Genomic DNA, 27,473 nt, shown 5'->3' on the forward strand with positions numbered 1-27,473 from the left:
TATTAGGAAGCCGACTCTTGGCAAGTTCCCAGCACCAGCCCTCCCGGTGGTAGTATCTGGGCTTTTCTCCAGCCTGCCTTTCCCTGGGAGCTCTGTCCTCTCCACAGATCACACCATTCGTCATCACAGTTGTCCCCGAGGTAGGTGGGATCAGACAGCGCCTCTGAGTGTGAGAACATAGGGCCCGAGTGAGCGAGTCTGAGGGAAGCAGTGGGTTGCTTCTTTTATATTAGTTAGCGTTTTTCTGCTTTAGGCAGACTTAGCATTTGCACCTATTTTTGTATTTTGTTCAAAGAATTTTTCAAGTGATAACAGTCATTAACTTCGTTGCTGCGGGATGAAATAAAAGGGCTACTAATGGAGTGTTGAGAAGTAAGAACCTGCACTCAGATCTCTTTAGAGTCATTAAGAAAGAGCAGTTTTAACTGTGGATTTTGGTGTGATTTTCTCCTGGGATTGTATTTAAATGGGTCTTAAATTCTGAAACTGAGTCATCAGAAAAACCCCTCTCATAATGTCGTTGTCTAAAGTCTATTCAGTTTAGCTGTTTGAAGGTGCAAGATTAATATGCCTAAAGCCTAGCTCTGATCATTTCGTAATTTTGGTTCGTTTCTTTTTAAACATTAAGAGCTTTGAAGTCAAAAGACCTGGCTTCATTTTATGGGCTGGTTATATAATCTGTCTGATTCTCACTTTCCTCCCCTAAAATGGAGATGATAATACCCACTTCAAAGGATGGTTGTCACCATCAGGTGAGATCGTGTGTGTGAGATACTAATCACAGTAGGTGTCAATAAAACTTAAAAATAAAAAAAGTGACAGGCTAAAAACCTATAATGACTTCTCTGTCTTTACAACATAAAATCCAGATTCTTTGATGCCATGTTCTAGACCCTCCATAGTCTGTCTTAGAGTGACCTCATAACCAAGTTGCTGTTTTCTGGCCAGCCAGCCAGTTTCACGCTTCGTTTTCCATAAAACTTTCAAACTTTTTGACCAAGACCCTCAATAAGAAATACATTTTACACGTGAAACAAAAGCTTCTTGAAGCAGCACGTCATCTCGCCACACGAGATACAGTCTGTCCTGTGTAGAAAATGCTGGTCTGACCCACTAAACTTGCTGGTTGAAAACCCATGGATCCAGAAATCTCTCCATCTGTTTCTTGAGATTCTCACCCTCCCTTGAGACCCGTGCCCCCTCATGAAACCCTTCCTCATCTTGGTACCTGGTAGCCTTCTCTGAACTTGCCATTTTCCTTCTATCTCATTGATGGCATCTGCTGCAAATTGGCTTGTATATTAATAATTGATCCCTATAATCTTTGTGACTAGATGGCACGTGCCATCAGGGCTTGGTCTGTGTGGTCATTTTATCAACCTGTGCGTGTAGCAGGGTGTCCTACCAATCGCTCTGGGACCCAGACCCCGAGGTGTTTGTTAAGAAATTGTATGGTGTCTTGGGTGCTTTGCTGCCTTTGTGCTGACATTTGAAAGCTATGAAATTAGGCTTGTGTGTGGACTCTTGGGAGCGGGAGCTTCTTGCTGTGACCACTGCCCAGATCAGAGGTCTTCATCTGCTGGGCTGCTTTGGACTCCTGTGTATCTGAGAAAGGATAGTACTGGGTTGGCATTGGGATTCCAGCTTCTACATGGAGATCCTCAATTTCCTGTTTTTTTGACATGGCTTTGATAGATCTGAGGTTCCTTTCAGCTCCAGCTGAGTATGAGCAGAGATCAGTAACAGCCTCCTCTCTGATTAAGCACAGCCTGGTACCTTTAAATATCAGCTCTTGAAGCATGAAACAGATAATGATTTTAGCCTATGAGACCTGCATTTTATAATGGAAGATGTTTTTAGATGTGTTCCTATGGGTGTGTACACCGTTCTGTAGATCCTCTGTGTGAGGGTATTTATACACAGCATTACTCATGTAGAGCCTTTCATCTACAATGAAAAATATGATATAAGCCAGAATAGAATATTTATATCTTTACTACACACCCTGTCTCATGTTTGTAGCCCAGTTCTGAGATCCTGACTACTGATGAAATTTAGAGGAATGTAGGACCCATTTTATGTTTACACAAATCATCTACCCAAAGGTTGACCTCATTTAAAGGGACTGATTTAATTTAGGAAAGTTATTTCATTCTTCTTTAAATTGAATTTAAGACGCTTGACTGAAATAATAACAGCAGAGAACTGTCTGTGCAGCAGTATAAACCAACGGATCTAGACATAGTGAAATCCACGGATAAAATGCATAGCAGAAATACCTAGAGGATTATGAGTTAAAAGCAAATTACTTAACACCTAGTGATACAAACAGTGAAAAGATAAATAACCCACTGATCACTGAATAATAAAATCTAGTAGAAGTTACTGATGCAGTTTTTATGATGACTTTCTTTTTTGAAAGGCTGATGGATACTTGGGTTTGTATAGTAAATCTGTTCATCCATAGGCACATTTTTCTCTTTTGAGCATCAGACACTTATCAGGGACTTGGGAAGTGAGTTTAGTTCAATTCGGTGCTCAGAGAGTTTGCACACAAGCTTCCTTATTTTTATTGTTCCCTATCCAGTCTGCCATTTACCATTTAAATGTATGTCAAAGGAAGCAGGATTTGTCTTAAAAAAGATTTGGAGAAAAATCTTCCTTCAATATTTAAAGTGCTCAACAAAGTCACGTTCACACAGAAGTCAGTTTTGAGATGAGGAAGTTAAAATCAGGCAGCTTCTTGTACATTTCTGGCTGAAAGCCTGTCTGATGGGATTGACATGGAGCACTAATTAATCACCCAGGGTCTCTTCATTCACTAATTACACTGCATCAAACTTCCCTGCTGGCTGAGGCTCAAGGGCAAACCGTGGGCTTCTAGCCAGCTTATTTTTCATAAGCATCATGCTACCTCTGTAAATTAGTGTGAACCTACTGCATACTGTCAGTGGTTTACTTTCCCATGGTGACCCTCTCCGGTTAAACAGCTTTAAATGAAAATTTACATTGAGAATGAAAAGAAGTTTCTTGGAAAGGAGGGGAAAAAAAGAGAAAGATTTTAAAATCAGTTTTGTAATCTTTTTTTCCCACAGTATATAGTATTTCGGTTCCAGTAAAAAAAAAATCTGCTAGATTAATTGACTAATGCACAGATGACATGATGAATACCTTTTGTTACCTGAAAAGTGAGCCTCTCTGATGCTTAAGGAAGTGACTTTTTCCATGACGTTGTTAATTGCAATGATAACCTGTTTATTGAGTTTCTACTACACACAAAACACAGACCGTAACTCATAAACTCTCACATCAGTCCTATAAGGATGTTATTACTGCCTCCATTTACAGGTGAGAAAGTTGAGTCTGTCGACTTGTATCTAGTAAGTGCTGGGGTCCAGATTTGAACCATAGTTTGTCACCAAAGGCCGTGCTCATTTAATTGTGTTACTATTCATGACTCATCGAGTTCCTTTATATGACCCCTTTTCACTTGAGGAAAATACGAATGGTCTTAGTCTTTAAAAATATTCCTATTTCCATATTCCTCTTTTACATTCTTCTGAATTAATAAATCACTTTAGAAGCATGTTGATCTCTAGCACGTTGTTGTTATGTCTTCAAATTATTTTAATGTCATGCAGCTTTTGTTTGGAGAACAAAAAGTTGTGGGCATCTTTGAACCAGAGGAAATAGGTGCGGCATATTCACACATCATTCACGCTGCTGTTCATCTTGAGACACTTCCAAACAGCTCTGATAGAAAAGGAACATTCCAGAGTGCACATACATGGATAGTTTCCAAGGCAGTGCCTGTTGAGAACCCGGCCTTCCATCCTGAAGCACTGAATGGTTTGGCTACAGCTTGTCCTCTCTGTAAATTAATTTGCAAGAGCTGTGGAATAAACTCTTACATAAAAGAACAGTACAAAAGAGTGATTTGTCAAAACCCAATCCCCCTGTTAAAAATACGGAACTAGAGAGAGCAGGTTGATAGTCAGTGGTTCGTACGGGTACTGTGTTAAGCCAATACTCTCCTCCTTAGTATGCTGGGCCGATGGTCTTGGTTGAAAAGAATCCATTCCATTTCTTTTTATAGTGTCATGAAAAGTTGAAAAGAGGAAAAACTGAGCTGAACATACAGAATAAATAACTAAATGGTGCCGGCAGTCTGCGCTTTTGTTTTCAGACCTTCTCCCTCCCCATCCTTTGTGAGTCATTGAGCCAGTGAGATGGATCAAAGACGCCTCAGTGTATGGGACATTTTATGTGGAGTTTTATTTGTCATCCCCGGCAGAGGACTCACTGCCGGCCGCCTTCAGCAGGATAATCAGTGGGTCCGGGTCTCCGGGGTGTGTTGCCTGTATCCTGCATTCATCTTGCAAGATGTTTTAGGTTGCGGTTGAATATAAAAGGTCAGAAAGATGATGTTAATCCAGGGAAAATATTAAGGGAATTTTATTTTATTTTTTAAACAACTTTTTTTGTGGTGTAATTTCTGTACCGTGAACTACACGTATTTCAGATGTGCAGTTTGATGAATTTTGATAGATGTGTACAGCTATGAAACCACCACTACAATCCAGATACCTAACAAGTCCATCACTCCTGAGGGGATTTTAAACATGAGTGTGGACATGTGGAAAAAAAAAGAGCTTGAAGTGAAGGTACCTAGTGTCATTCTTTTTGGTGCTTATTTAATTGGATCAGAATTCTAAGTCCTGTAATAGCTGTTAAGAAGCCTTCATGGCATTTGTAGGATGTGGCTTATTCCTCTTAGAACTTAACATTTCAGAGACCCAAGGGGAGAAAATTCAGTTCTGTTTTAATATGAACTTGTGGTTCTCAAAGATGATTTCTTGAATGCCTTTGTTATGAATGTTATCAGTAAGATTTCATTTTAAACATTCTGAATTCTAACAAGAGGTCAGTGTACTCTGAATATAGTTTTCTGTAGTGCCTTTGCCTGCATGTGGTGGGAGGAGGGTGTGTGAGAGTGGGTGATGGGGGCAGAGGGGGAGGCACCACCATTCCGCTCATTCTATGTAATGCTGGAAAAATCGAAGTTACATTCCCCTGGGATTCTGTAACAGTTATTTCTAACTGAGGCACCATGTTTACTGAAATTCACCTGAAATATGCAGTTATTTCTTTGAAGTATTTTTAATATTTACATTTAAATGAGAACATTTTTAAATGAAAGAATTATACATTGACTAATGTAAATTATAAACGTGTAAATTATACATTGACTATAATGGCAGAGATGTTTATTTAGTAACAGAGTCACTTTTTCCCCTAGAAAATATGTAAATGTCACTGTAATTCTTAGAAAAGAAAGTAGATTTTACTGGCCAAGCAAACAAATTTTTTAAAAAAAGACAACAAAATTAAAAAAAAAAACACAAAAAACAGATGGATACACAGGCACAGACAGTATTCTTTTCCATTATAAGTTATTACAAGATAGTGAATTTAGTTCCCTGTGTAATACAGTAGGACCTTGTTTATGTATTTTATATAGAGTAGTGTGTATCTGTTAATCCCAAACTCCTAATTTATATCCCTCCCCTTTCCAGCACTTCTATTTGTATGTCCAGCGTTCATCCAAGTGGTAACATGTCTAAAACTGAACTTTAAAATTGATCTTTCTCCTGAAATACTCTCCTTGACCTGTATTCCTAACTTACAGAAGGCCACCACAGCCTATCAAGTTGCTTCAGCTAAAAGCCTAGGAATTTTCTTCAATTCCTCTCTCTTCCTCATCGCCCGCAACGAATCCACTTGTTTATTCAACAGACACTTACTTAAGATCAACTGCAAAACACATGTTCTAAGGTTGGGGGACACAGGATGAACTCAGCAGACAAGAGTCCTGCTCCCAGGGAGCTAGTTTTCATGGACATGAATATCCCCATTTTATAGATTTGGAAACTGAGGAATAGAGAGTAAGGGGCTTGCCCTTGGGTCACATATTTAGGGTTCAGATCCAGGCATTCTGGTTCAGAAATCCATGGTCCTACCCTTATGCCCTGTGCTTCCTGCCGCCCAGTCCCGAGTCCCCCGCAACCTTCTCTTCTGTCCTCATCCTCCTGCCATTGCCTCTGCCTTTCTGGGCCAGGGTCACTGTCACCAGGATCACTGCAGTAGCCTCCCAGCTTGTCTCATGGCCTGCAGTCTTGCCTCCCTTCAGCTCATTCCCTGTGCTGTCCTGGAATGATTTTTCTAAAATGCAGTCTGATCCTGTCACTCACTGTTTTGCTAAAAATCCTTGGTTAGCTTCGAGTAGCCTGGGTGGTGCCTTGGTCCCCAGGACACACACTGCTGCCTGCCCTGATAAGGCCCCTGCTTAGCCACCTCTAGCCTAGAGGTTCTCAGACTGGACTGTGCATCACCATTAGCTGGAGGGCTTGTGAAGACGAGGCTTGCTGGGCCCCACCCCCAGAGTTTCTGAGGAGGCAGGTCGGGCCGCTGAGAATTTGCATTTCTAGCAAGTCCCTGGGTGACCCACTTGCAGATTCCTGATGGGCATGCTGTTTCAGGCTTTGATCCTTTGGTACAAGCTGCTTCCTCCACAGGAGGTGGTCTTCCCCTCTCCTTCCCTTTAAAACACAGTTCAAGTGTCACTTCCTAGGAAGCTTCCTCTGACCACCCCTCCCTCCGCATCCCTGAGCCTCCCCTCTGAGTTTCTATGGCAACATGTCTCCGCGAAGACACCACCCATTCCCTCAGCCTGAGCCTTGGTTTTGCTTATCTCTTCCCACCCACTGCCCCGCAACTGTTAGCTCTTTAAGAAAAAAGATCATCTGTTATATTTTTCACCTTTCTGTCCCTGGCACCCCATAGGGCCCAGTATATATTGAAGGTATGTACTTATTAAATGACTTGAAATATATAACCCTACTTGTGCTTTAAAAAAGAGTAATCCTATTTTAATTTTTATTTGCATTAACCTTTAAATCTTGCCTAGGTTGTTTCTTTAAAACCTGAAGATGTTTCAACTCAAAAACAGTATACATCTGAGGGCATTAAACTTTCAAAGCTGCCATTAGCTGGAGCTGCACTGCTTGGCTGTTCCATGCAGACAGCAGGAGCTTATTTCCACAAAGGCTGATGTTTGTCTACAGATAACTTACTTCTCATGGCTCTGGTTTGAAATACTTGAATTATCCCTCTGTCCTCCTCAGCCTTCAGAACATCTCTCTGGTCTGTTCTTGGGCTTGGTTTATCTCATCAGAGAATCACAGATGGAATAGCCTGGGCAGCATAAGGCTGGCTTTTCCTGAGACAAAGATCAGTGGGCTGTCAACTTGCAGCCTCCACGTTTCCATCCCGAATTGTGTAATCCCCCACGTTCCTTTCTGTGTGCCTGCATTGCCTGAGTAATTTCCGAGAGGCATACAGGTTTTATTGCCTACATTGCCCTCCCCTTTTCTCTCCCTTCCCACCTCAGATTGCTAGTTCTTGCCAAAATGTTGATAAGCTCCAACCTCTAGCAAAGGAATTTCTGAACAAGACTGTCCCCTCATCATAGACATTTCTTCAAGAGGTGCTCTGACCTTCTCCCGGTGTGGAGCAAGCTCAGAGGCCTGGAGCCCCTCCATCCTCGGGGGACCAGGAGGAGAGAACATGGGTCCACAATGCCTAGGGGCCACTGCAGCTTCAGAAACCATTTCTTGGGTTCTAGCTGTATCATTCTGCTTCCAAAATTCAACAAGCAAGTAGGGGGCAGCCATCTCTGTGAGGTAGAAGTGTGGCTGAATTATGTGTAACTTCTCACACCAAGTCAGAACCGCTCACCTGGTTGTTCAGAACCACGAGAGTCTCTCCTCACCTACTTGGAAAGGAACTGCCTCTCCATCAGATCGTTATTAGTCTCTAGAGCCCCACCGTGCTCGCTCCTGTTCGCATGTTTGATTGTTTACTGTAAACTTGTCACAGGACTAAGCACAAAGGAAATTAATCTGCTCTCTTAGCTTAGGACCCTCTTGGTTGCAAGTGACAGAAAACCCCCAAGGTAGCTTGAGGTAAAATGGGAGGGGAGGAGGGGAGACGTCCAATAAGGACCCAGGGGCGGTGCATGGAATGCAGGATCTGGAAATGGGACCAGGGGTCCTGGGGATAAGGAGCAGAGGGTTGTCGGAAACAGAAGTCCGCCTTGGTCTCTTCTAGGCCGTCGGCATCAGCGTGCTCTCCCCATAGCACCCAGACTGTTCTAGTGTAAGGGAGACTGAAGCTGACCAACACCACCATGTCCAGAACCCGATTTCTGGGCAAGAGAGCCTCATATTTAGTGAATAGCTCTTCCTGAGTCATGGTCCTGCCTTAGTCTCCTCCTCAGTCTACAGAGGGTTGAGAGGGAGTGGGCTCTCCTTTGCGAACGTGGCTGCAGGGGCCCACCCTTTGTGGGGCCAGTTTTCCCAAAAGGCGGGGGTGATATATCCCACATTCTTCCAAAAAGATTGTGTTTTTTTAAATGGATGTAACGAAACCAAAACACATCACAGAGGATATAATACAAAAGCAAGGAGTTATAATAAGGTTAGGGAGAGGGGAGATAAATCAAGAAGCCGTGATGGGGAGAAATTTACTGTAATGTGGGATTTCAGGATTATCGGGCCAGTAAACACCCAGCGTTCACGAACCAGATTGCTAAGATTAGAAATGGAAAAGACCTGAAGGTAAACGTGATCTCGGCATTCTGATCAGGGCTGGCTTCTTGTCAGTGCACGGGGATGCTTGTATCCACCGTTCCTGGAAGGAGCCTCCTGCCTGCGTCAGGGGAAGGGACATGATTAATTGGAGGGCAGGTGCTGCTGCCCCTTAAACAGGCACCTGCTGTCCCTGCGGTTCACACAGCCCCCACCACTCCTGGAGTCTGACCCATGGCCACATCACTCCCTGACAGTCCTGTGTGTGTAAATGTCAACTGAGGGTCCATGCAGCGAGTGGTGCAGAAGGTGAGACGAGAGGGCCCTCTGGTCACTGTGAGTGAGGGTGCGCTCTCATCCCAGGAGAAGGCAGGACTGGAAGCAAGGTTCACACTGACACGTGGTGGGTCTGGGAGGGGAGGGGAGGAGGCTGAGGACGGGGAGGGGAGGGAGCTAATATGTAGGAAGTACCGACTATTGTAGACACGCGATTCGATTTGTGAACCTCATCCGGTCCTCACATTGTCACGCTGACCCCTACAGTTGTTTTGTGCATTTCCTGGGGTGCCCTATTACCTCCATCTGACAGATGAGGACCAGGGGGCTCTCGGAAGTCAGGAAACCCTCCAGTGGTTCTTTCTCTCTCTGGGAGAAACCAGCTGTCACCACGGCCTTCTAAGGCCAACCAGCATGACTCCTGTTACTCTCTGCCCTGTGGGCTCCGTCCTCAGGTGGCCGTTCCTCCAATGGACCTGCACACCCGCGCCTTAGGGCCTTCACCAGGCTGCTCCTTAGCCTGGAACACAGTTCCCCGACACCTGCCAGTCAGCTCCATCTCCTTCATCATTTTGCTTATCTAACTCTCTTAATGGAGACTTACTTGGTCCCTCTATTTTAGTGTCATAAGCCCTCCCTCCGCCCTGGGCCACATTTCAGCCGCCTTGTGCTGTTCTCTTTTCCCGCAGTGCTTCTCGTCTTCTAAAATTGTGTATTACCTAACTCACTTGTTTCTTTTTATTGTCTTTCCCTCCACACGCCGGACTAGAATGTCAGCCCTAAGGGCAGGCACGTTTGTCTGTTTTGCCTCTCAGTTCATCCAGAGCCCCTCGAGCGCTGCCTGGCTCTTAGTAGTTGCTCAGTAAATATGTGTTGACTAAATGAAGAGCCTTTCCCGAGGTCACCGAACCACGACGTGCGGGAGCCGGGCTTCCGCAGGCTGCACGTGTTCAGGCCGCGTGGAGGAGGCCTTTTGGGCCAAGCAAAGTGAGAAGTTGACCCTGGCTCAGATGGGGAATGTCCGGTTTACAAGTTCAGACTTTATCTGCCATGCCATCTTATCATGAGGATTCCAGGAGGTTTGAGTGTACAAACTGGGACGTGGGGACCCGGTGGCAAAATTGAGATTGCCTTTCTGTGTATTGAATTTTCCACCAGCCCATGTTTACTCCTCTGACGTGGCAAGAATTGTGCCCACAGGCATTTTGTTCCTGAAATCACCCCTGCTTTATAAAAACAACATGGGTTTTGTTAACATAAGTATTTAGCCCACTTGTGTGGCCTGCTCCACCTCACCCACCCCTGCCAGGCCTGGAGTGGTGGTCACAAGTGTCTGAAAGCATCTAATAACACGTACACGTGTTGCAGCTTCAGGAAAATACGTCTTTCCTCGTGGCATTCTTTCTCTTTCCTCTTTTCTGTGCCAAACATTTTAAATGAATCTCTCCTGTTTATTCAGGCAGAACTTAACATTTTAAAAACAACTTTATCAGAATGATGAAGGAGTAACAGTTCTTTCCATTGTTACTTAGGATAATATTTTTGAGGCTCCAGTTCAGGTGGGAAGGATTGACCTGGTTTTTATTGTCCTCTGTTGTGTTTACCTTGCTGCCTTATTATTTTGAGTCTATTCACAGGATGCTGGCAGATGCCGTTGACGTAATTGTTACTTTTTAAGCAAAAAGGATTGAAAATGTCCATCTGACAGTTGCCTGTGGACTTTAATGTCCATGTAGACATTACTACTTCCTTCTATGAATAAAAGTAATAGGTGGTGGTGGACGTGTGTATAGATTTTACGTAATTTATTTTTTTTTAAAGTATACAAGCTGAAATTTGCTTCAGAGAGAATTCAGACAGCAGCCCAAATGCCCACGAAAGAAAGCTGTCCTTCAGAAATGTTGCTAGATCTAAAGCTAGTTATGAAAGTGACACCCGAGAGTTATTTCTGTCAGAGAGGACGAAAGATGGATTTTGAAGAACCATGGTCTCCATGAAGAAGATGCCAGAAACACAGGCGTTACCCTTATCCCCACCCCACACCTTCTCCATATTCAGGCATCGCTGAAAATGTCAGTGTTAACTTCTGAACACTCTCAGTTCCACCCACTTCTCCAGCACATTCCGTCCAGGACACAGTCAGGTCTTGTCTGCAGGACCAAAGATGCCTCCTTCTAGCTGCTGTGCACACACACTCAGCTCTCTCTCACCTTTTCTGCAACTCAGATCCTCTTTCCAAAGCCCAAATCTGATAAAGACCCACCTCCTCACCCCACCCTAGCCCTCTACCACAGGGGGCCCTTACATGGCTGCCTGTCACTCGTAGGGAGATGACTGAATTCCTTAAAAGTGTTTCACGAGGCCCTGCATGGGTTGGCCCTGTTTGCATCTCTACTTGAAAACCTGCCATCCCTTCCCCTCTTCCCGTTCTCTGTGCACCAGCCGTACCAGTCACTGTTTAGACCCTTTTACTTGCTGTGCTTCTCTCACTGAAGGGCCTTTGCACATTCTCGTCCCTCTGCCTGAAACACTCTTCCTTCCTTCCTTTGCCTGTTAACGTCTTCTCATCTTGCCGACCCCAGTTCCTACATCGCTTACTTCGAGAAGCCCTCGTGGACCACGCTCTGGGTCCCACTTCCCTCTTACGGTTTGTACTGGCTGTATTTTCTTCTTTAGAGCACTGTCAGGGGCTGTGTCTGTTACACTGTGTTTGTCTGTCACTGTCAGTTACACTTTGATTGAAATCTTTCTTACTGAACTGCAAGCTCACTGGGGGCAGGAATTGTTCCTGTCTTCTTCCCTCCATTTATCAGCAGAGAAAAGCAGTGCCTAGCACATAGTAGGAACTCAAGAATATTTGTTGAAGGTTGTAGATAGATGGATGAACACCTTGAAATATCCACTTTTGCACCGTTACAGTGGAGCACTGGTCCATTTCTAAGCTGTTGGAGGCTCAGCGGGGATGAAAACAACAGATGGGGGAAGAGATTCCCTACTTGTGCCCCTCCTGGCCCTGGTCACGTCCCAGGGCCATCTTTCTCTCCAGCGTTTGCTCAGGGTCAGCTCCACAGGATCTGGTCCCACCAGGCCTCCCCCTGGTGCCACTCTCACTCCCAAGCAGGAAAACACACCTTTGCCTTGAACACCTAGAAGCTAAAGGAGCAATTTTGAGTCTTAGGACATGAATTTCAGGATAATTCTCTCTCTCTTACGTGGCTGGACAAACATTTTAGGCACATTGGCAAAGCACTGTGATAGTTTTGAGCTTGGGATGAGGGGTCAGGTCTCCTGGGCAACCCGGCTCAGGCACCTGTGTAATCTCAGGAAGCTGAATTCATGTTTTGGAGTCTCAATTTCCTTATGTATAGAATGGGGATAATACTGTTACTACATGGGATTATCGTGGGGTACTTTAGACCAGCGTTGTCCGTTAGTAATATAGGGTGAAACATGTATATAATTTAAATGCTCCAGCAGCTGTATTTTGAAAATTACACATAAAATAAATAAGCTTCAAGGATATGTAAACAGCACAGGGAAATATAGCCATTATTTTATTGCTTTAAATGGAGTATAATCCATAAAAATATTGAATCACTATGTTGTACACCTGAAACTAGTATAGTACTACAAATCAACTGTACTTCAATTTAAAAAGTAATGTGAAATAAGTGAAGTTAATTTAATATATTTAACCAAATATGTTCGAAGTATTATCATTTCAACATCAAAATCAAAAGTAAATCAACTGTTAATGAGATCTTTTACATTTTTTTTCTCTCTTAGAGTCTTTACTTTTTAAAAAAGATTTCTTATTTTTTGGAGGGGTGGTGATTAGGTTTTTTTTTTTTATTATTATACTGTTTTTCTGTAATGGAGGTACTGGGCATTGAAACCAGGACCTCGTGCATGTTAAACATGTGCTCTGCCACTGAGCTACACCCTCCTTGCAAGCGTTTGCTTTTGAGACATGACAGAAAAATCTTACAGGTACACATGGAAAAGTATTTCATTCTAACAATTCATATTGTCTTTAAAATCCAGTGTATATTTTACACCTACTAGCACATCTCAGTTTGAACTAACCATGTTTCAAATTCCTGCTAGCTGGGGGCTACAGTATTAGGCAGTGCTGTTTTAGCTCATTCATGTAAAACCCAGTACTTAGCACAGTACTGAGTTCACACTTAGCATCTGACAAATTTTGGCAGAATTAATATTCATTTGAAACATCAAAAGCTGGATGGACAAACATTTGACTGCATGTTTGCATATATTGCCACATGGGAAGATGCCTCAGATCTGGTTTTGTTTCTGTTTTAAAGGAACAAAGAGCTGACTTTAATGTTCTCAGTCGTTCCCCGTAAGGTTGCCTCTGGGTGTCAGAATGAGGTCAGTCGGAAGGCTTATGGTCGCCTTTTCTTCGGGAGGTGGAAAAGGGGAAACTCGGTGTGCTTTTAGTACTGCCTGCCTGTCTCATTTTTTGGCTCGTCTCTGTTTAATTATTTGGAGCTGGAACAACTTGATTTTAAAACAAAACATACGGGCTGAGAGAAATTGGGAGGACATTTGCTGGTGATGGAGCACCGAAGGTATGTGCGGGCTGAGGCCCCGCCTGGCACCATTTGCTTAGCTATTGACTTCAGATTCAGTGTCCTTTCTCCAAATTCTTAAACTACGTTTGGAAAGTCACAGTTAAGGCAGGAAATATTGGAGAAGGATTATAAAGGAAATTGTGCATCTTCTTTAAGTCCTGATTTTTTTTTTCTTTGTCGAAAACTTGGTTTCCAATCTGTTTATGTGATTCAAAGTGCCAGGAAGAGAGAGGAGAACTTTATACCAAGAGGAGAAAGTTGACCCACCCTGAATTTCTGTGTTTTCTACTTTACTCCATCACTGACACCAACACAGGGCATGTCTGTCCTAGAACCAGTTCTTAACGTGAGGGCAAGGTTTTCATCTCTTTTTACCTCCTCAACTTCCCTTTGCTTCCTAGGGAGGGAATATATGATGTTCTCATCAGGTCCCACATAATTCTAGCCTGAATGCGCCAACTTTCTGTCCTATGGGGGAAAATGGGGACTTATCTGGACTGATAAGAACATGTACGTTGATTGCTGTTAGACTCATCTTGGCTCAGATCTCTGCATCTCCACTCAGAAGCTGTGTGCCTCTAAACAAATTAAACTCTCCTAGCGTCATTTTGCTTTCCTACAGTGGGGCTAATAATAGTGCCTATCTTAAAATAAAATTGTTGTGATGCTTAAGAGACACACTGCATAGAAAGCACTAAGCATAGTGCTTGGCAAGTAATAAAGAGAAATAAATGTTAGCGGTGAGGCCGGGGCCCTCAGCAGTACCACGTCCACCCTCTTCAGCATCAAGAAGGACAGCTGATCAGGATGTCCTCTGCCACAACATCCCACCCACTGCTTGTGGTGACACTGATTAAGCACCGCATCGGGGACATGACCGAACATTTGTCTGCAAAGAGCTTTAGCATCAGAAAGTCATTCATTTCACTGTGCTGAGTTTGATTGTCAATGTGGATGAAGTCAAGGGCTCCATGATTTCTGGGTCTGATGGGCTCCTGTGTGCGCTCTTGTCCCTTGTTACCCGGTTGTGGCTCGAACCTATGAATATGAGAGTGACATGCCAACTTGCTTCATTTTTGTACTACAGAGTCCCAAGGACCTTTGAGTCGTTTGGGGGACTGTTCCCTTTCTGGTTATGGATTGGAACTGTAAAGTGAAGTGGCATTCTAGCTAGGACGGCAGAGAGGTGGACCATACTGGTTTTTTGTTGGGATATTGAAAACAAATTTTTTGAAACATTTTTCAAACCTCTGTGAGCCAGGTTAGGAAGAAGAGGGAGGGTCCTCCATTTTTGCTAAATCAAGGGCACACTGAAGCTTCTTTGTGTAGGGGCTCACTGTATTGAGGGCTGTCTCACAACAGTGTCAGATAATTGCCAGGGGATTTGGGAAGTTCTGCTTTTAAAGACACCACCACTTTTTCAGAGCAGTTATGTGTTTTCAGACCCTGCCTTTCCCTCTGCTCCTGCTGTTTCCCAGCCCCTTTTCAGATTTATTAGCCGCTGCCTGCAAAGTGTCAGTAACTCCCCACTGCGAATGGTGGAGACCTCGCCAGGTGGACGGTTCTCAGATTTCCCTGAAACTGGAAAGAGTAACCACCCTCACTCTCGTTTTCTCCACCCACCCCCCTCCTGTGGACAGCTTCCCTGACATTTAACTTGATCAAGATGTTAGTAAAATAAACAGCGTGTGCTGCTGCCATCGGACTGAAGCTTCTCCTCAACCTGCGACCCTCTTTTCAGTGTCTGGAGAGAAGGTTGAGAGTTGCTGTTGATGATAAAGATGAAGACAGTGATGTGTCTTTCTTCGTGGCCAGTCACACCCCGTCCTGACCACTGAACTCTTCGTGGGTGGACAACCGTGTGCAATGTGTCACCAAACCTGTGATAATCTCACTTTTAAGACTCACTATTATTTTATGTACAGTCAAGGGGGAAAAAAGCAATTAAACTATGAGATACCATCGATTTTAAGACACATCCCAATTTCAGAGATGTTAAATTGTGGTAGAAAAATGTGTATCTTACAGCAGATGGAATACAGTGAGAACTAATTAAAATGGACCCCCCCCACCCTGTTACTATCTTCTCCCCTCCTCCGCCCGAATACTCAGCGCAGCTGGTGGACGGCTGAGTCTTCATTTCAGTCTCTCATAAAAGTGTGTTATCTGTGTGCTCCGTGTTGTGCGTGAAGTTAGGGTACTGAGCTGAGACTGGGCTGAGTCATGGAAGCCCTCTCAACTACAATAGAAGTAATTTAAGTTTCTGAAAAACAGAAGAGTCCAGGCATTTTCTTGGGGTCACCTTGGACTTGATAAGATTCCTGGTCCCTTTTGTTTGTTTTATTGGTGGAGGAGGTAATTTTTTTTTTTTAACAGAGGTACTGGGGATTGAACCCAGGACCTCATGCATGCTAAGCACACACTCTACCACTGAGCTATACCTTCCCCCCTGCCATAGTCTCTTTTGAAGAGTGATGGAGAGCTTGCTGAGGGACATCAGGGGCATTTGCATGCTCTCCCAGACCCAACCCGTTCCTGATGGCGTGACTTTGAAGAGAAAATCACCAGCTCTTCTAAATTCACGCCCACACTTACCCATTTTTAGTGAATGCCATGTTTGAATTTGTTGGATGGGGGGCTCCCTGTTTCCTCTCCTTCCCAAAAAGGCAGCATTAAACTTCACTGATGACTTTCATTTTACTCAAGATTCTATCTAATTCTTCTCCGTCATCTGAATGACTTCTAAGCAAGTGTCCCTAACCCTTCTTAATGACAATGATAACTTTAATCAAGGAGATGATGGTATTTCATTCCCTGTTACAGACAGTCTGATTTCAGAGAAAACTATTTCTCAGCCCAGTAAAGTAACAAAAGAATTGATTGAAAACTTTATTTGTGTTAGTAAAATCATGGCATTTACCCTCCTACTTACCCCACTTTCTCCCTTTCTTTCAGTTTTTGGGAATCGCATTTCTTGGAATTGGACTGTGGGCGTGGAATGAAAAAGTAAGTTAAACATCATTGAATGCTCACGTTTTGGTTGTTAGAAACTGCACAGTATATACTGTCTTCCTCTTCTTCTTTGACAACCACAAGTAAACGGAAACATCACCCTTTAACAAAAAACTATTCTTGAAAGATAATGTAGTTCAGAGACTTAAATTGGTCACTGCTCCAAAATAATTACAGAAGTAACAAAACACATGCATAGTAGAGAATGAGTACTGGAATTTTCTCAGTTAGCTAGAGAGATGTGTTGCTTTGGAATGTTTCCTCATGCTGACACAAGAATTTCAGTAATCATTATAAATAACACTAAACCACCTGTAACCTTTTTTTTTCCTCTTTTACTAAAAAAAAAACCTTTGAAAGATTACACAAGCTGTAAAGATGATATTTTCGTGTGAGCATTATGTGCGAGGCTAACATGTTAGCATGTGAAGGAAGCTAGAGGTAATTCATGTTTGAATGTCACATAAACTTGTCACTAATGCTAAGAATGGAAACACGTGTCTGCTGATTGAAAATGTTAAGGCATATTCAGTTTGTGATCAATTACAGTATAAGGGAAAATCTGGAAACGTGGAGAAGCATATTCTAGGCTGCAGTGAAGACAGCGCGTTCTGGGTAGTTTATCCTGTAAGTAACACACTCATGACACCCCTGCCCCGTGTCCACTCCTCCGCATGTCTTGCCAGCCATTCCTTTAAACTTTCTCTCTGCAGCTTCTCCCTCTGAGGCCAAGCACTGGAATTCAAAATAAATCCTGACTCCTTTTTTTTTTTTTCCTTCTTTGGAAGTGAAACCGTTTGGCAGCATTTTATCTATTCTGGTATTTGGCTACATTGTAAAGCTTTATTATCTCCCACCTGTGAGAGTGAGCGAGCAGCTGGATTGGTTAAAACTTGAAAACTAAGAGGTTAGCTTTGATTTTCCCAGAACATTCTCTTATCACTTTGGTATTTCACCCTCTGAGTTTGACCAAGGCCTGAAGTCAGGAGTTCCTTTGAAGTGTGTTAGGTAATAGGAAGAGAGAGAGAAGCTAAGAAAGTCCAGCAAACAAAAGACCCTCAGATGCAGGAAGGAATTTCCACAAGTAAAACAATGTTTAGATAGACTGCATCAAAGAAAATGCAAAGTAAATCCAGAGTTTTGAAACTGAACCACCCTCTGTGTGTTTACAAAATACTTCCACAGAATGTGAAATGTTTTATGGAAAATGGACCACCTTCCAGCAACCTTATGAGGCAGGGAGTGATTGTACAGGAAGGGAGACAAATTAAGTTCCCCAAACACAGATAATTTTATCTCTAGAAACTTTTATGTTGAAGACTGGTCTTCTTTTGGATTATGATGGGCTTCTGCCTCAATCCCTTTGTAAGCTTGGAGATTTGTATTGGTGGAATCTCAGAAATTCCACTTTTAGAAGCCTTCTCTTTGGTTCCGTGCCAGATAATACAGCTTTTTATAACTCTCCTTTAATCAGAGTCCATTTCTATCTGCTTTGAAATGACGCTGGAAGGCATTATATGAACTAATTGTCTGTTCTAGCAATAAATAGACAATTTGTTGTTTTGAAGGATTTTTTTCTCTTTGTGGAATATATAATTATCCTTTTGTTTCATCAGTTACCCCAGATGTCTCTTCTTTGATAAAAATCACAAAGTTCTAAAACTGGCAGTGTCATAGAAATAGCAGAGCAAGGGGATGACGTGGTCTTTAGGGAGGGATGAACAGCAGTTCCCTCTTTCATCAGGGCCACCATCAGTAAAGGGTAGTTTCTCTGCAGACTTGAAGTTACGCGGCCAAGGTTACCCAGCTACTGTGTAGCAGAGCTCTGTGAGCTGGGACCAAGCAGAGGTGGTAGCTGGTAAAGGACACACAGCAACCCAGTTTGGTGCGCACTGGCCACGTGCCTGGGACCTGGCATGGGGATGAGGATGCAGCAATGAACGATGCAGGGTCCTGCCCCGTGGAGCTTACGTTCTAGTTGGGGTGTAGGTGCACTGGCTGTAAGCAGTTAACTAGCCAAGAGTACACATGCAGGTATGGGTGAGTGCTCCTGAGAAACGTAAGGTGTAAGGTAAGGGCTAGTTACACAGCAAGGGGGCAGGGGTCTTGTTTAGACAGAGTAATTGGGAGCGGTTCCCAGAGGAGGTTTCACTGGAGCAGAGACTTGGATAAAGTAAGGGGGTGGGGGGGTGGGGTCCTGCAGAGTCCTGAGGGAATAGCGTTCCAGGCAGAGGGAATAGCAGGTATGATGGCCCTGAGTCAGGGACTTCATGATTCCAAGGAACAGGAAGACTGGCTGGTGGGCCTGGAAGGGTGACAGCCAGAGCAAGAAGAAGTAGGGGTGTGGCAGGAGAGGCAGGTAGAACCCAGAGTAGGCAGAGTCCTGCAGGAATTGGATGGGAGGAAGTCATCAGGGCACTTTGATAAGGGAGTGTCCTGATCTGGCTTTTGTTTGAAATCGCTCTGGTTGTTGTGAGGAAAAAAAGCACAGTTCTGGGCTGAACAAACTGGAGTTCAAATATTGACTCCTCCATTGACCATCATGTAGAAGTGTGACTGGGCAACCTCATTAACTTCTCCGAGATACCCTTTCCTCGTTTATGCAAGGGACAGTAATGTCACCTCACAGGATTGCTGTGAGGATGGAATGAGATGGCTCCTAACACAGTGCCTGGTATAAGGTAAATGCTCTCTAGAGACCAGGTTTTGTCCTCTGGATGCTTTACCATAGTATGTCCACTCCTAGTTGGGGACACGAGCAGAATGGTGGCTTTGAAAGCTGCCTCAGAGTTTAGGAGAGTTCCGGGCTCTGATCCATGAACTGAGAACTGGCTTTGTTTTGGGTTCTCTTAAGGAGCATGTGATGTGCATTGATTGACTTGGTAACTGCAGAGGCTGCTCTGTTGAAGTCCTTTGGGTTAACTTCTAAGCTAGACCAGGCCTCTGATGGGATAACGTTCTGAGGTGAACCACGGCCGATCAAGTGTGGCAGGCAGTATGCACCTGCAGGGCCAAACCAGCCCAAGAAACAGTAAATCCCCCCAATGGAGATGTGGTGACATTTAATTGAAAAGAGGCCTAGAGGGTAAATCCCCAAACTGGGTCACAGCTGGAAGATCAGGTTTCTTTCATAGACGGGGCTTTGCACATTTTTATGTGGACAACAGAAACATTGGAGGCAAAAATTATTACCCCTCATACTTAATACCAGGCTGAGCTTTAAACCTAGGACTAATATTACAGTTGAATATAGACATAATAATTAAATAATTCATTTTATCTAAATTTCAAATTGTCAAGATGCAAAGGATGAGTGTGTCTCCAGGGGACGGTGTGCAATTTTTCAGAAATCATAGAATCTGCTGTTTTAGAAGGAACATTAATAATTACATACCATGAATCACCTCTACAACAGGCTTGGCAATGTCCATCCATAATCAACTCATTCATTCAAAGAACACTTACTGGGTGTACAGAATGGGGCAGAGCTTGTGCCGAACTCTGGACATGTAATTCCTCAGGGAATTTATGTTCTAGGAAGGACATGCCTATATATAAAATAGATGCATATATACATAAAATAATACATTGCAATCAATGCTAATTTGAAGTGCATGTAAGTAACAATTCCCATAGCAAAGTACTCATCACTTCTCTCCAGTTTTCTGTGTTAGAAAGACCTTCCTCCCACCAAATTAGAATCCTGTCCTACTAGTTTTCATTCATTGAATGTGGGTCTACCCTGTTGGATCCCACAGTAAGTCCTCCATATCAGCCCTTTGGGGTATCTGGGGTGTAGTTCCTTCTGAGTTTGTAGACTAAACACCCGCTTCTCTCTGGGTGGAGTCCCTACACCATCTTAGTCTTGCTCCTTTGACCTCCCTCTAGGGTGTCCTCTGCATCAGGGAGAGAGTGCTTTAGGCGCTGTAGAGGGTATGGCTGGATCATGTGCCTTCGCTCCTGTCTGCTCTCCATGCAGCAGCTTGAGATCGCGCAGTTGATCACTGAGAGTCCCAAGTGGATGCCCCAGTGCCACCTGGGAAATTCTGATTCAGAAGGTCTAGGGTGGACACTGGGAGGCTCCACCCCCCCCACCACTGGAGAGGGGAGGTAATTAGGTTTATTTATTTATTTAAATGGAAGTACTGGGGATTGAACCCATGACCTCATGCATGCTAGGCATGCACTCTACCACTGAGCTATACCCTCCCCTCTGGGAGGCTCTGTTTTAACACACCTCCTATATTGTTCTGATTAAAGTCAAGGGTAGTTATTACTGATAGAAGGCTGTGTTGGGCAGGCCAGGGACAGAACCCAATGACATGTCACTAGAAATTTCCGTTGGGGTTGACACTCATTCACTTACATGTGCCCTTGGGTGTCATCATTCAAAGAGTTTCTAATCCATCTTCTTGTCATTACATCAGATTGTCTTTCTGCATCTTGTCTTTGTCTCTGTTAACCAGCAGAAGACTTATTTGACCCTGGCCCTTGTTGAATCCATACTGGGTCCTGGAGCACATCCAGGTACCCAGAAACCTTTATCAGTAAAGCAAGGACTAAGGCATGGTTTATCATTCCTCCCTTCAGGGGACACATTCCTCACTTGGCTTCCAAGATATCACACACTCCTGGTCTCCTACCTCATAAGCAGTGCCTTCTCACACTCCTTTGCAGGGTCCAACTTGCCTCTTGGACCTCTGAATTTTGGAGTGCCCCAGGCTTGGTCCTGAGACACCTCCTCTGTCTTCACTCATGCTCCAGGAGCTTTCATCCCGGCTTGGGGCTTTAGTCACCATCCATCACTTAGGACTTCCAAATTTAGGTCTTTGATCTCGACCTCATTTGACCCTCAAACTTGTCATAGCTAGAAGCCTACCCAGCATCTCTGCTTAAATGCCCTCCGGGCTTTTAACGATCCAGAACAACACTCCTGATTTCTTCCCTCAAATGTGTTCTTCCCAGTTGCAGGAAATGGCATGTCTGTGCTATCAGCAAATACTGTCAGCTCTGCCTTGAAATTACATTGAGAATCTGATTTCTTCTCACCACTCCACTGCTATACCCTGATCTAAGCTGCCACTTCTTGCCTGCATTAGTGGCAGAAGCCTCGTTTGTTTCCCTGCCTCTGCTCTTATGCCCTGACTCCCACCACAGGCCACCTCCCCATAGCAGCCAGAGTGATTCTTTTAAATGTGGGAGAGATCCTGTCACTTCTCTACTCAAACCCTCCAATGAACTGTCTCACTCAAAGCTGTATATGGTGCCCCATTTCTTCTGAGACCTTATTTCCAACACTGTCCCCTCCCCCGATGTACTCTAGCCCCCATTAAGCAGCTTGGTGTTCCTCCAACATCTAGATGTACCCCCGACCCCAGGGCCTTTGCACTGCTCTTCCCCTGCCTGGCATTCTCTCCCCCATAGGTCCACAGTGGCGCTTTCCTTTACCTCCTGGTCTTTGCTCTAACTTCACCTTTATTTGTAGGCCTTCCTGGCCTGTTTAAAACCACTCTCATCCACTCTCAGCACTTTCTTCCTCCTTTCCTGTGTTTTTCCCCTCTGTGTTTTCATAGGACTTATTACTTCTTTGCTAACAAGGACTTTTAAAAACAAATATAAATAGGGACTTTTTTTTTTAACTGCTACACTCTGGTACTTAGAACGTTTACTGGCATGTAGTAGATGATCAAGAAATAATGCGGATGAAAGAATGAATGAGCAAAGGTAAGATGAAAGCATTTTTTAAAACCCTGGCTGTATCATTCAGTATAGAAGTCAATAGTCACCTCAGATGTCGAGTAAGCATACTGTATTAACAGTTCTTACAGTCTAAAAGGAAGTAAAATTACATGTGGTTTCCGACGTCTGATATGATAACGGTACAGTGTTAGAAACAGCACATTTCTAACATCCACTAATTCTGGTATCAGGGGAAAAAACACTTATTTTGGGGATAAAAGTGGAACTCTATACATGATTGTCTTGATTCATGGAAAAATTAGGGGTATCTTTCTTTCCTTTTCTGTTTTGCCCAAGGTTTATGCTTATTACTCAGTTCTTAGGCGGGGCGAGGGGCAGCGATATGGCACTACCTACCGCAAGTGAGGGTGCTGCGGCAGAGCTGGTGGAGGGTGGGGAGACAGCTTTACCCTGGTCCTCAGTGCGAGTTCCTGGTTCCTGTTGCTCCTGCTGCCACCTCTAACACAGCCCCAGCCCCAGCCCCCTGGGCAGAGGGTGAACTGGGCCTGGCTTGTCTGACCGAAAACTCCTTGAGGGCAGGAGCCTGTCTTCGTCACCCCTTGATGCTCAGTTCTGGCACTTCACCTCCTGTGCCGTGGATGCCCTGGTATTTGTGACTGAATGAATGGGAACACGCAGGAGAGCTTTATACATCATAAAAGACTCCATGGGGCCTCCATCCCCAAGTCCCCTCCCTGGTTCCCCATCGCGCTCGCCCAGCTGGGCTCTGTAGGGAGCAGCCAGAAGGGAAGGGCTGGGGCACCGCCCTGACCCCAGGAGTCACAGTGGGAATGAGAAGAGCTCCAACGCGTGTTGCTCTTCTCCCTGGCTTTCCTGGGGACAAGGATGATTCCTCCCTGGAGGCTTTTCCCTCCAGCCACTCTCTGTAGTTATCATTTTCCCTTCAGAACTCTCCAGTGGCTTCCTGTCACGATCATAGCGTAGACTCACCTTGGAAGAACTTTCCGTATTTTCCCAGGAAGGAAAAATGAGGCAAGGAGACTCAGTGATTCAGGCATTTGGAGCAGGGGTGGTCAAGTTTCTGGAGCCAGGGGGCCAGGGTAGGTGGCAGTGCTCACCCAGACAACTCAAACAGAAAATGTATGCCTCGGCTGAGAGGCTACTTTAAGACATTTCTGAGATGCTGAAGCTACTTTTGAAGGTTTCCTATTATTGACTGAAATGTAGCAAGCTTGCATCTCTCTTTTTCAATTGTCCATGTCATCTTCTTACGCTCTCTGTTGCAGCTAAAAATTTTATCGAAGTACTGGAAAGCGTACAGTCTGACGTGCTGTGATCAGTATATTCAGCAGATATGGGAAATAAGTTGACAAAAAAAGCAACAACTTTTTTTTTCTCTTTTTGAATGTCCCTGTAAACTTTTTTCAGAGGAGTTTCTCTGGAATGAAAATTCAGGTGGGTCAAAAATGCAGTGCCTTTGTTGTTCACCCTCAGGTGCCCAAGTCCTGCCTTCATTTTGAGGGACAAGGCCAGGCCCAGTTATTAGCCAGGGCTCCACAATGATCGCAGCCCCAAACCTCACTTTGCATTAAAATACTCCCCTTTGCCCGGCTCTGTCAGCCTTGGGCCCCTGAAGGGAGGAAGGGGGTGAGGCCTTCGCCCCCTGCTTCCTCCTGTCACCATGTCCCCGCCCCCCAGAGCTTCTTCTGCCCACTTCCTGCCAGGGAGGGGTGGGGGTGAGGCTTTGCCCTCCAGGCCTGGCAGATGGTAAAGGAGTGATGTCTTGGCCTTTCTGAAGCTTCCCTGTGAGTCCCTTCAACTTGATGGGCATCACCATTCTGGGTGGCTGCCTGGTAGCCGTGCCCAGACCTGCCATCTCCCTCAGCCAGTGCTCCTCCAATCTCTGCCTTCTGAGATCTCTTCTTCTCACCCCAAGCTGCCTGTCTGGTGCTGCCCTCATGTTTTCTCCTGGGCACTCTCATCTGGGGGTGAGGCCAGTCCCGCCAGAACAGCCCTCGTCTGCCCTGGCTCCCTCCTCGCCCCCTAAGGCAGGGGTCAGACCTCAAGCCCACAGCCTCCTTCCTGGCAGACGCAGGCCCTAATCGCGATGTCTCAGAGCTTCCTCAGTGGTCCTCCTGAAACTCTACAGTGGGTTTTGGATAAAAAGAAATCGGCTCACTCCCCGGGGAGTGGAGTCACACAGCGCAGCAACTGCTTTCCCCAGAGGAATCTGCTCCCTCACCAAGTCCTCCCTTTAGCCACTTTTTATCCCCCTGATTTCGCTGGGGTCTTTGTCTGTGGGCAGTTTTGTCTGTAGGGGCCGTGGGGAGAGGTCTTGTCTCCTACTCACTTTGGTTTTCAGATCGTGATCAGTGTGGTCTGAGGTAAGACTATCGCTCTGACATCACTTTTCATACTTAACATTATAGGACAAGTGTACGATGTTGCGTTGGAAGTCAGAATCCTCTTGCCCAGTGCTGCCTGCTCTGGGGTCAAGTGGCTGGGCTCAGATCCCTGCTCTGCCACTTTCTCACCAGGATCACCTAGCAAGTTACTCCATCTCTGGGTGTGCGTCTTGCCCTGGGTAGCAGTCCAACCTGGAAGTTTTACTTGGGGGGAAATAATCCAGGTCTCCCGGTGCTGGCATAGGGTCAGTGTTCAGTTGTGTCGCTCTCCTGTGGTTTTTGTCTGGCTTTTGTTCAGCCCCGCCCGCCCACATCACCACCTACTGAGCCAACGGCTGTTTCCTTAGCACCTACCTGCTGCCCAAGGAAGAGTGAGCTTTCTAAATGAACAAATGACCTGGGCTGCCTTCTGCTTGAAATGCCTTCAGATTCAATCCCGGCCCTGCCCTGCCAACCACTTAGTCTCCTCTGCCCATGTGTCACACTTGCACATAGACCCCTCAGTGGTCCAGGTCCTGCCACTCTGTCTCCACACTTGCTGACATGACCTTCTGCCCCTTCCCTCTGCACCCCCATAACACATATGCCAATACCTCTGCCCAGCGCTCTCCTACTTACTTACCTGTCGCCCCTCTGAACCAGCTCCTAAGGGCATCTCCATACGTTCACTCAGTGACCCGTGACTAACACAGTACCTGGCATCTCTCAGGTGATCCCCATGAGACCCTTTGCTCAATAACTGAATGAGCTGTATATCTCTGAAGCCCCGGAACATGGTGATCACCTGCCACTAGGGCTAGACTTCAGTGTTTTTCACTTTAGTTTATAGGGACACCATGATCAGAGTCTCTATTACATATTTCAGTTTAAACTTTTTACTTGGGAACATTCCTGAGTCTGTCTCTCATCTTTTGAGCATGCAAGTGAAAATGGGAGTGGCCAGGAACATGCTAGACTTCTGAAAAGTGACACTTGCAAGTGGCTGTGTTTCCTCGTTCAGAGAGGCAGTCATTCCCACCAGGGTGGTGAGGTGCTTTCCTGGCCTGAGATGGTGCCAGCGAGGAGATGTGGCACGGCTGGCCTCCCCGTCGGCTGCTTGGTTGCAGGATTTTATGGAGACCTGAAAGTGACTGCCCCTCCTCTTCCAGCCTCTCCACAAAAGCAGATTAGGGCCATGTTTTATCTGCAAGAAGGGATTCCTTGAATCTCACCAATGACTTTTAAAAACAAAATTGTTTTTAATGGGGGTACTGGGGATTGAACCCAGGACCTGGTGCATGCTAGGCATTCACTTTACCACTGAGTTATATCCACCCCTCTATCCCCACCGATGACCTTTTTTGACAAGAAAAAAAAGGGAAGCCCCGTGCATTGAAAGCAGCTGGTCTTCCTTTAACATTGCATCTCTTCGCCAGGCCATGAGTCATGCGGCCCCTGCGCCCTCACGGCTCCCTGAACTGCTCAGGGCCCAGCGAGCTCCCGTTTTTCCATGTCCTCTCTCTGGATTCTGCTGCAATTAGAATTGCCTAGACAGATGGATGCTTTGGGGTTTGCAGAGTGGCTTTGACCTGTACCATTAGAGAATCGCTCATGAATTGTTAAGGGGCAGATTTCCCTGTGGCCCATCTTGGTCTTCCAGTGGACACAGTTTTAAACCACATCACCCGCTCTCCAGGACCACCCTTCCCTCCCCGGGTCATTTGTTTTCTTTAAAATGTTCTATCTTGTCTTTCTTTCTCAAGTAGGGAGATGCCCCTCTCCCTCTTACTGTAGGAAAACTGTTGGCCAGTTCCACCCAGTAGGGTCTAGTTTAGGGAGGGTGGGTGAATCAGGATCCAGGCTCATAAATCTCGAAGGGGGTCCATCTGGCCTGGCTTCGGGTACACATTCCATATGCCTGTCTCTGTTTCTCGTCCAGCCGTTGGAAGGAATGTGCGTGTCTACGCCAAAGCAGAAGAGTCCCAGACCTCAGGGGCTTGTTAATGCTATTTTTTGCCTTTCTCTTCTGTGTGCCTTGAGAGAGAAGAGGCTGAAGCTTGCCAGGTGGCACACAGGCCGCTCTGCGCTGGTGGAGAGAGCCACAGACACCCCCGAGGTTTCTCGGTTTGAAACCCTTCTGGAGCTCTGTTTGCCTTTTGGTGTCTGCACGTGTGGAGAGACCTCTTTCAAGAAGAACTAGTTACACCCAGAACATAGTCCTTTATTGCAGAACCATGGGGAGAAGCTGCTTCAATTCCAGAGATTGTCAGATGAACGAGGTGCCAATGAGGAGACAGAGGCTGGAGGGACAGTGGGCTGGTTTCTCACATACTTACTGAGATGTACCGTATTCATCACACCACGGAAGGGCGAGCCTTCACAGCGAGTAGGACACGCTGTAGTACCTGGAAAGTCAGGAGTCGTGAATCTTCAGTGACCGGAGTGCCTGGTCAGCGTCTTGGCAGCAGTGAGGTCCCTGGCCTGGTTCAGGGGGCCGCGGGCACGGCTGCACGCTGCTGACTGCTCGCTGCTCTTGCCCCGCTGTACCACTTCTGTGCGCTCTCAGCTTCCTCCCCCTCACAGCTTCTGCCTGCTCCTGGCTTTTGCTTACTCACGGCCTTTCCCTCCTGCCTTTACTCTGAGTGCCTCTTAGGTGATTTCCAATTTGTCAAGAAAGAAGATGGATTGGCAAGTCGGTGACTGCCACCTCCTTTAGGCACAATCATCCAGTGTGGCCATGGCTTTCTTAGAAGGGGGTCTGGCAGGGCAAGTGCCAGAGCAAAGTGGATTCCTCTCCAATGGTGCTGGGTTAGAAACCCCTCCAGTGTGCTTCGATAGCATCTGATGTCTTTCTCTTG

The 27,473-nt window shown here is 45.3% G+C and overlaps 1 protein-coding gene across 1 annotated transcript in view; it reads left to right on the forward strand.

The window, feature by feature from the left end:
• The window catches only part of TSPAN5 (tetraspanin 5), a 152,157-nt gene that overhangs the window by 106,121 nt on the left and 18,563 nt on the right, over positions 1-27,473 (forward strand). The window contains exon 2 of the mRNA XM_006208940.4: positions 16,475-16,525. Coding sequence (XP_006209002.1) covers positions 16,475-16,525 — 51 coding nt within the window. The remainder of the gene's footprint in view (positions 1-16,474; positions 16,526-27,473) is intronic.

This window comes from Vicugna pacos, chromosome 2 (genome assembly GCF_048564905.1).
Source record: "Vicugna pacos chromosome 2, VicPac4, whole genome shotgun sequence".
NCBI classification, from domain to species: Eukaryota; Metazoa; Chordata; class Mammalia; order Artiodactyla; family Camelidae; genus Vicugna; species Vicugna pacos.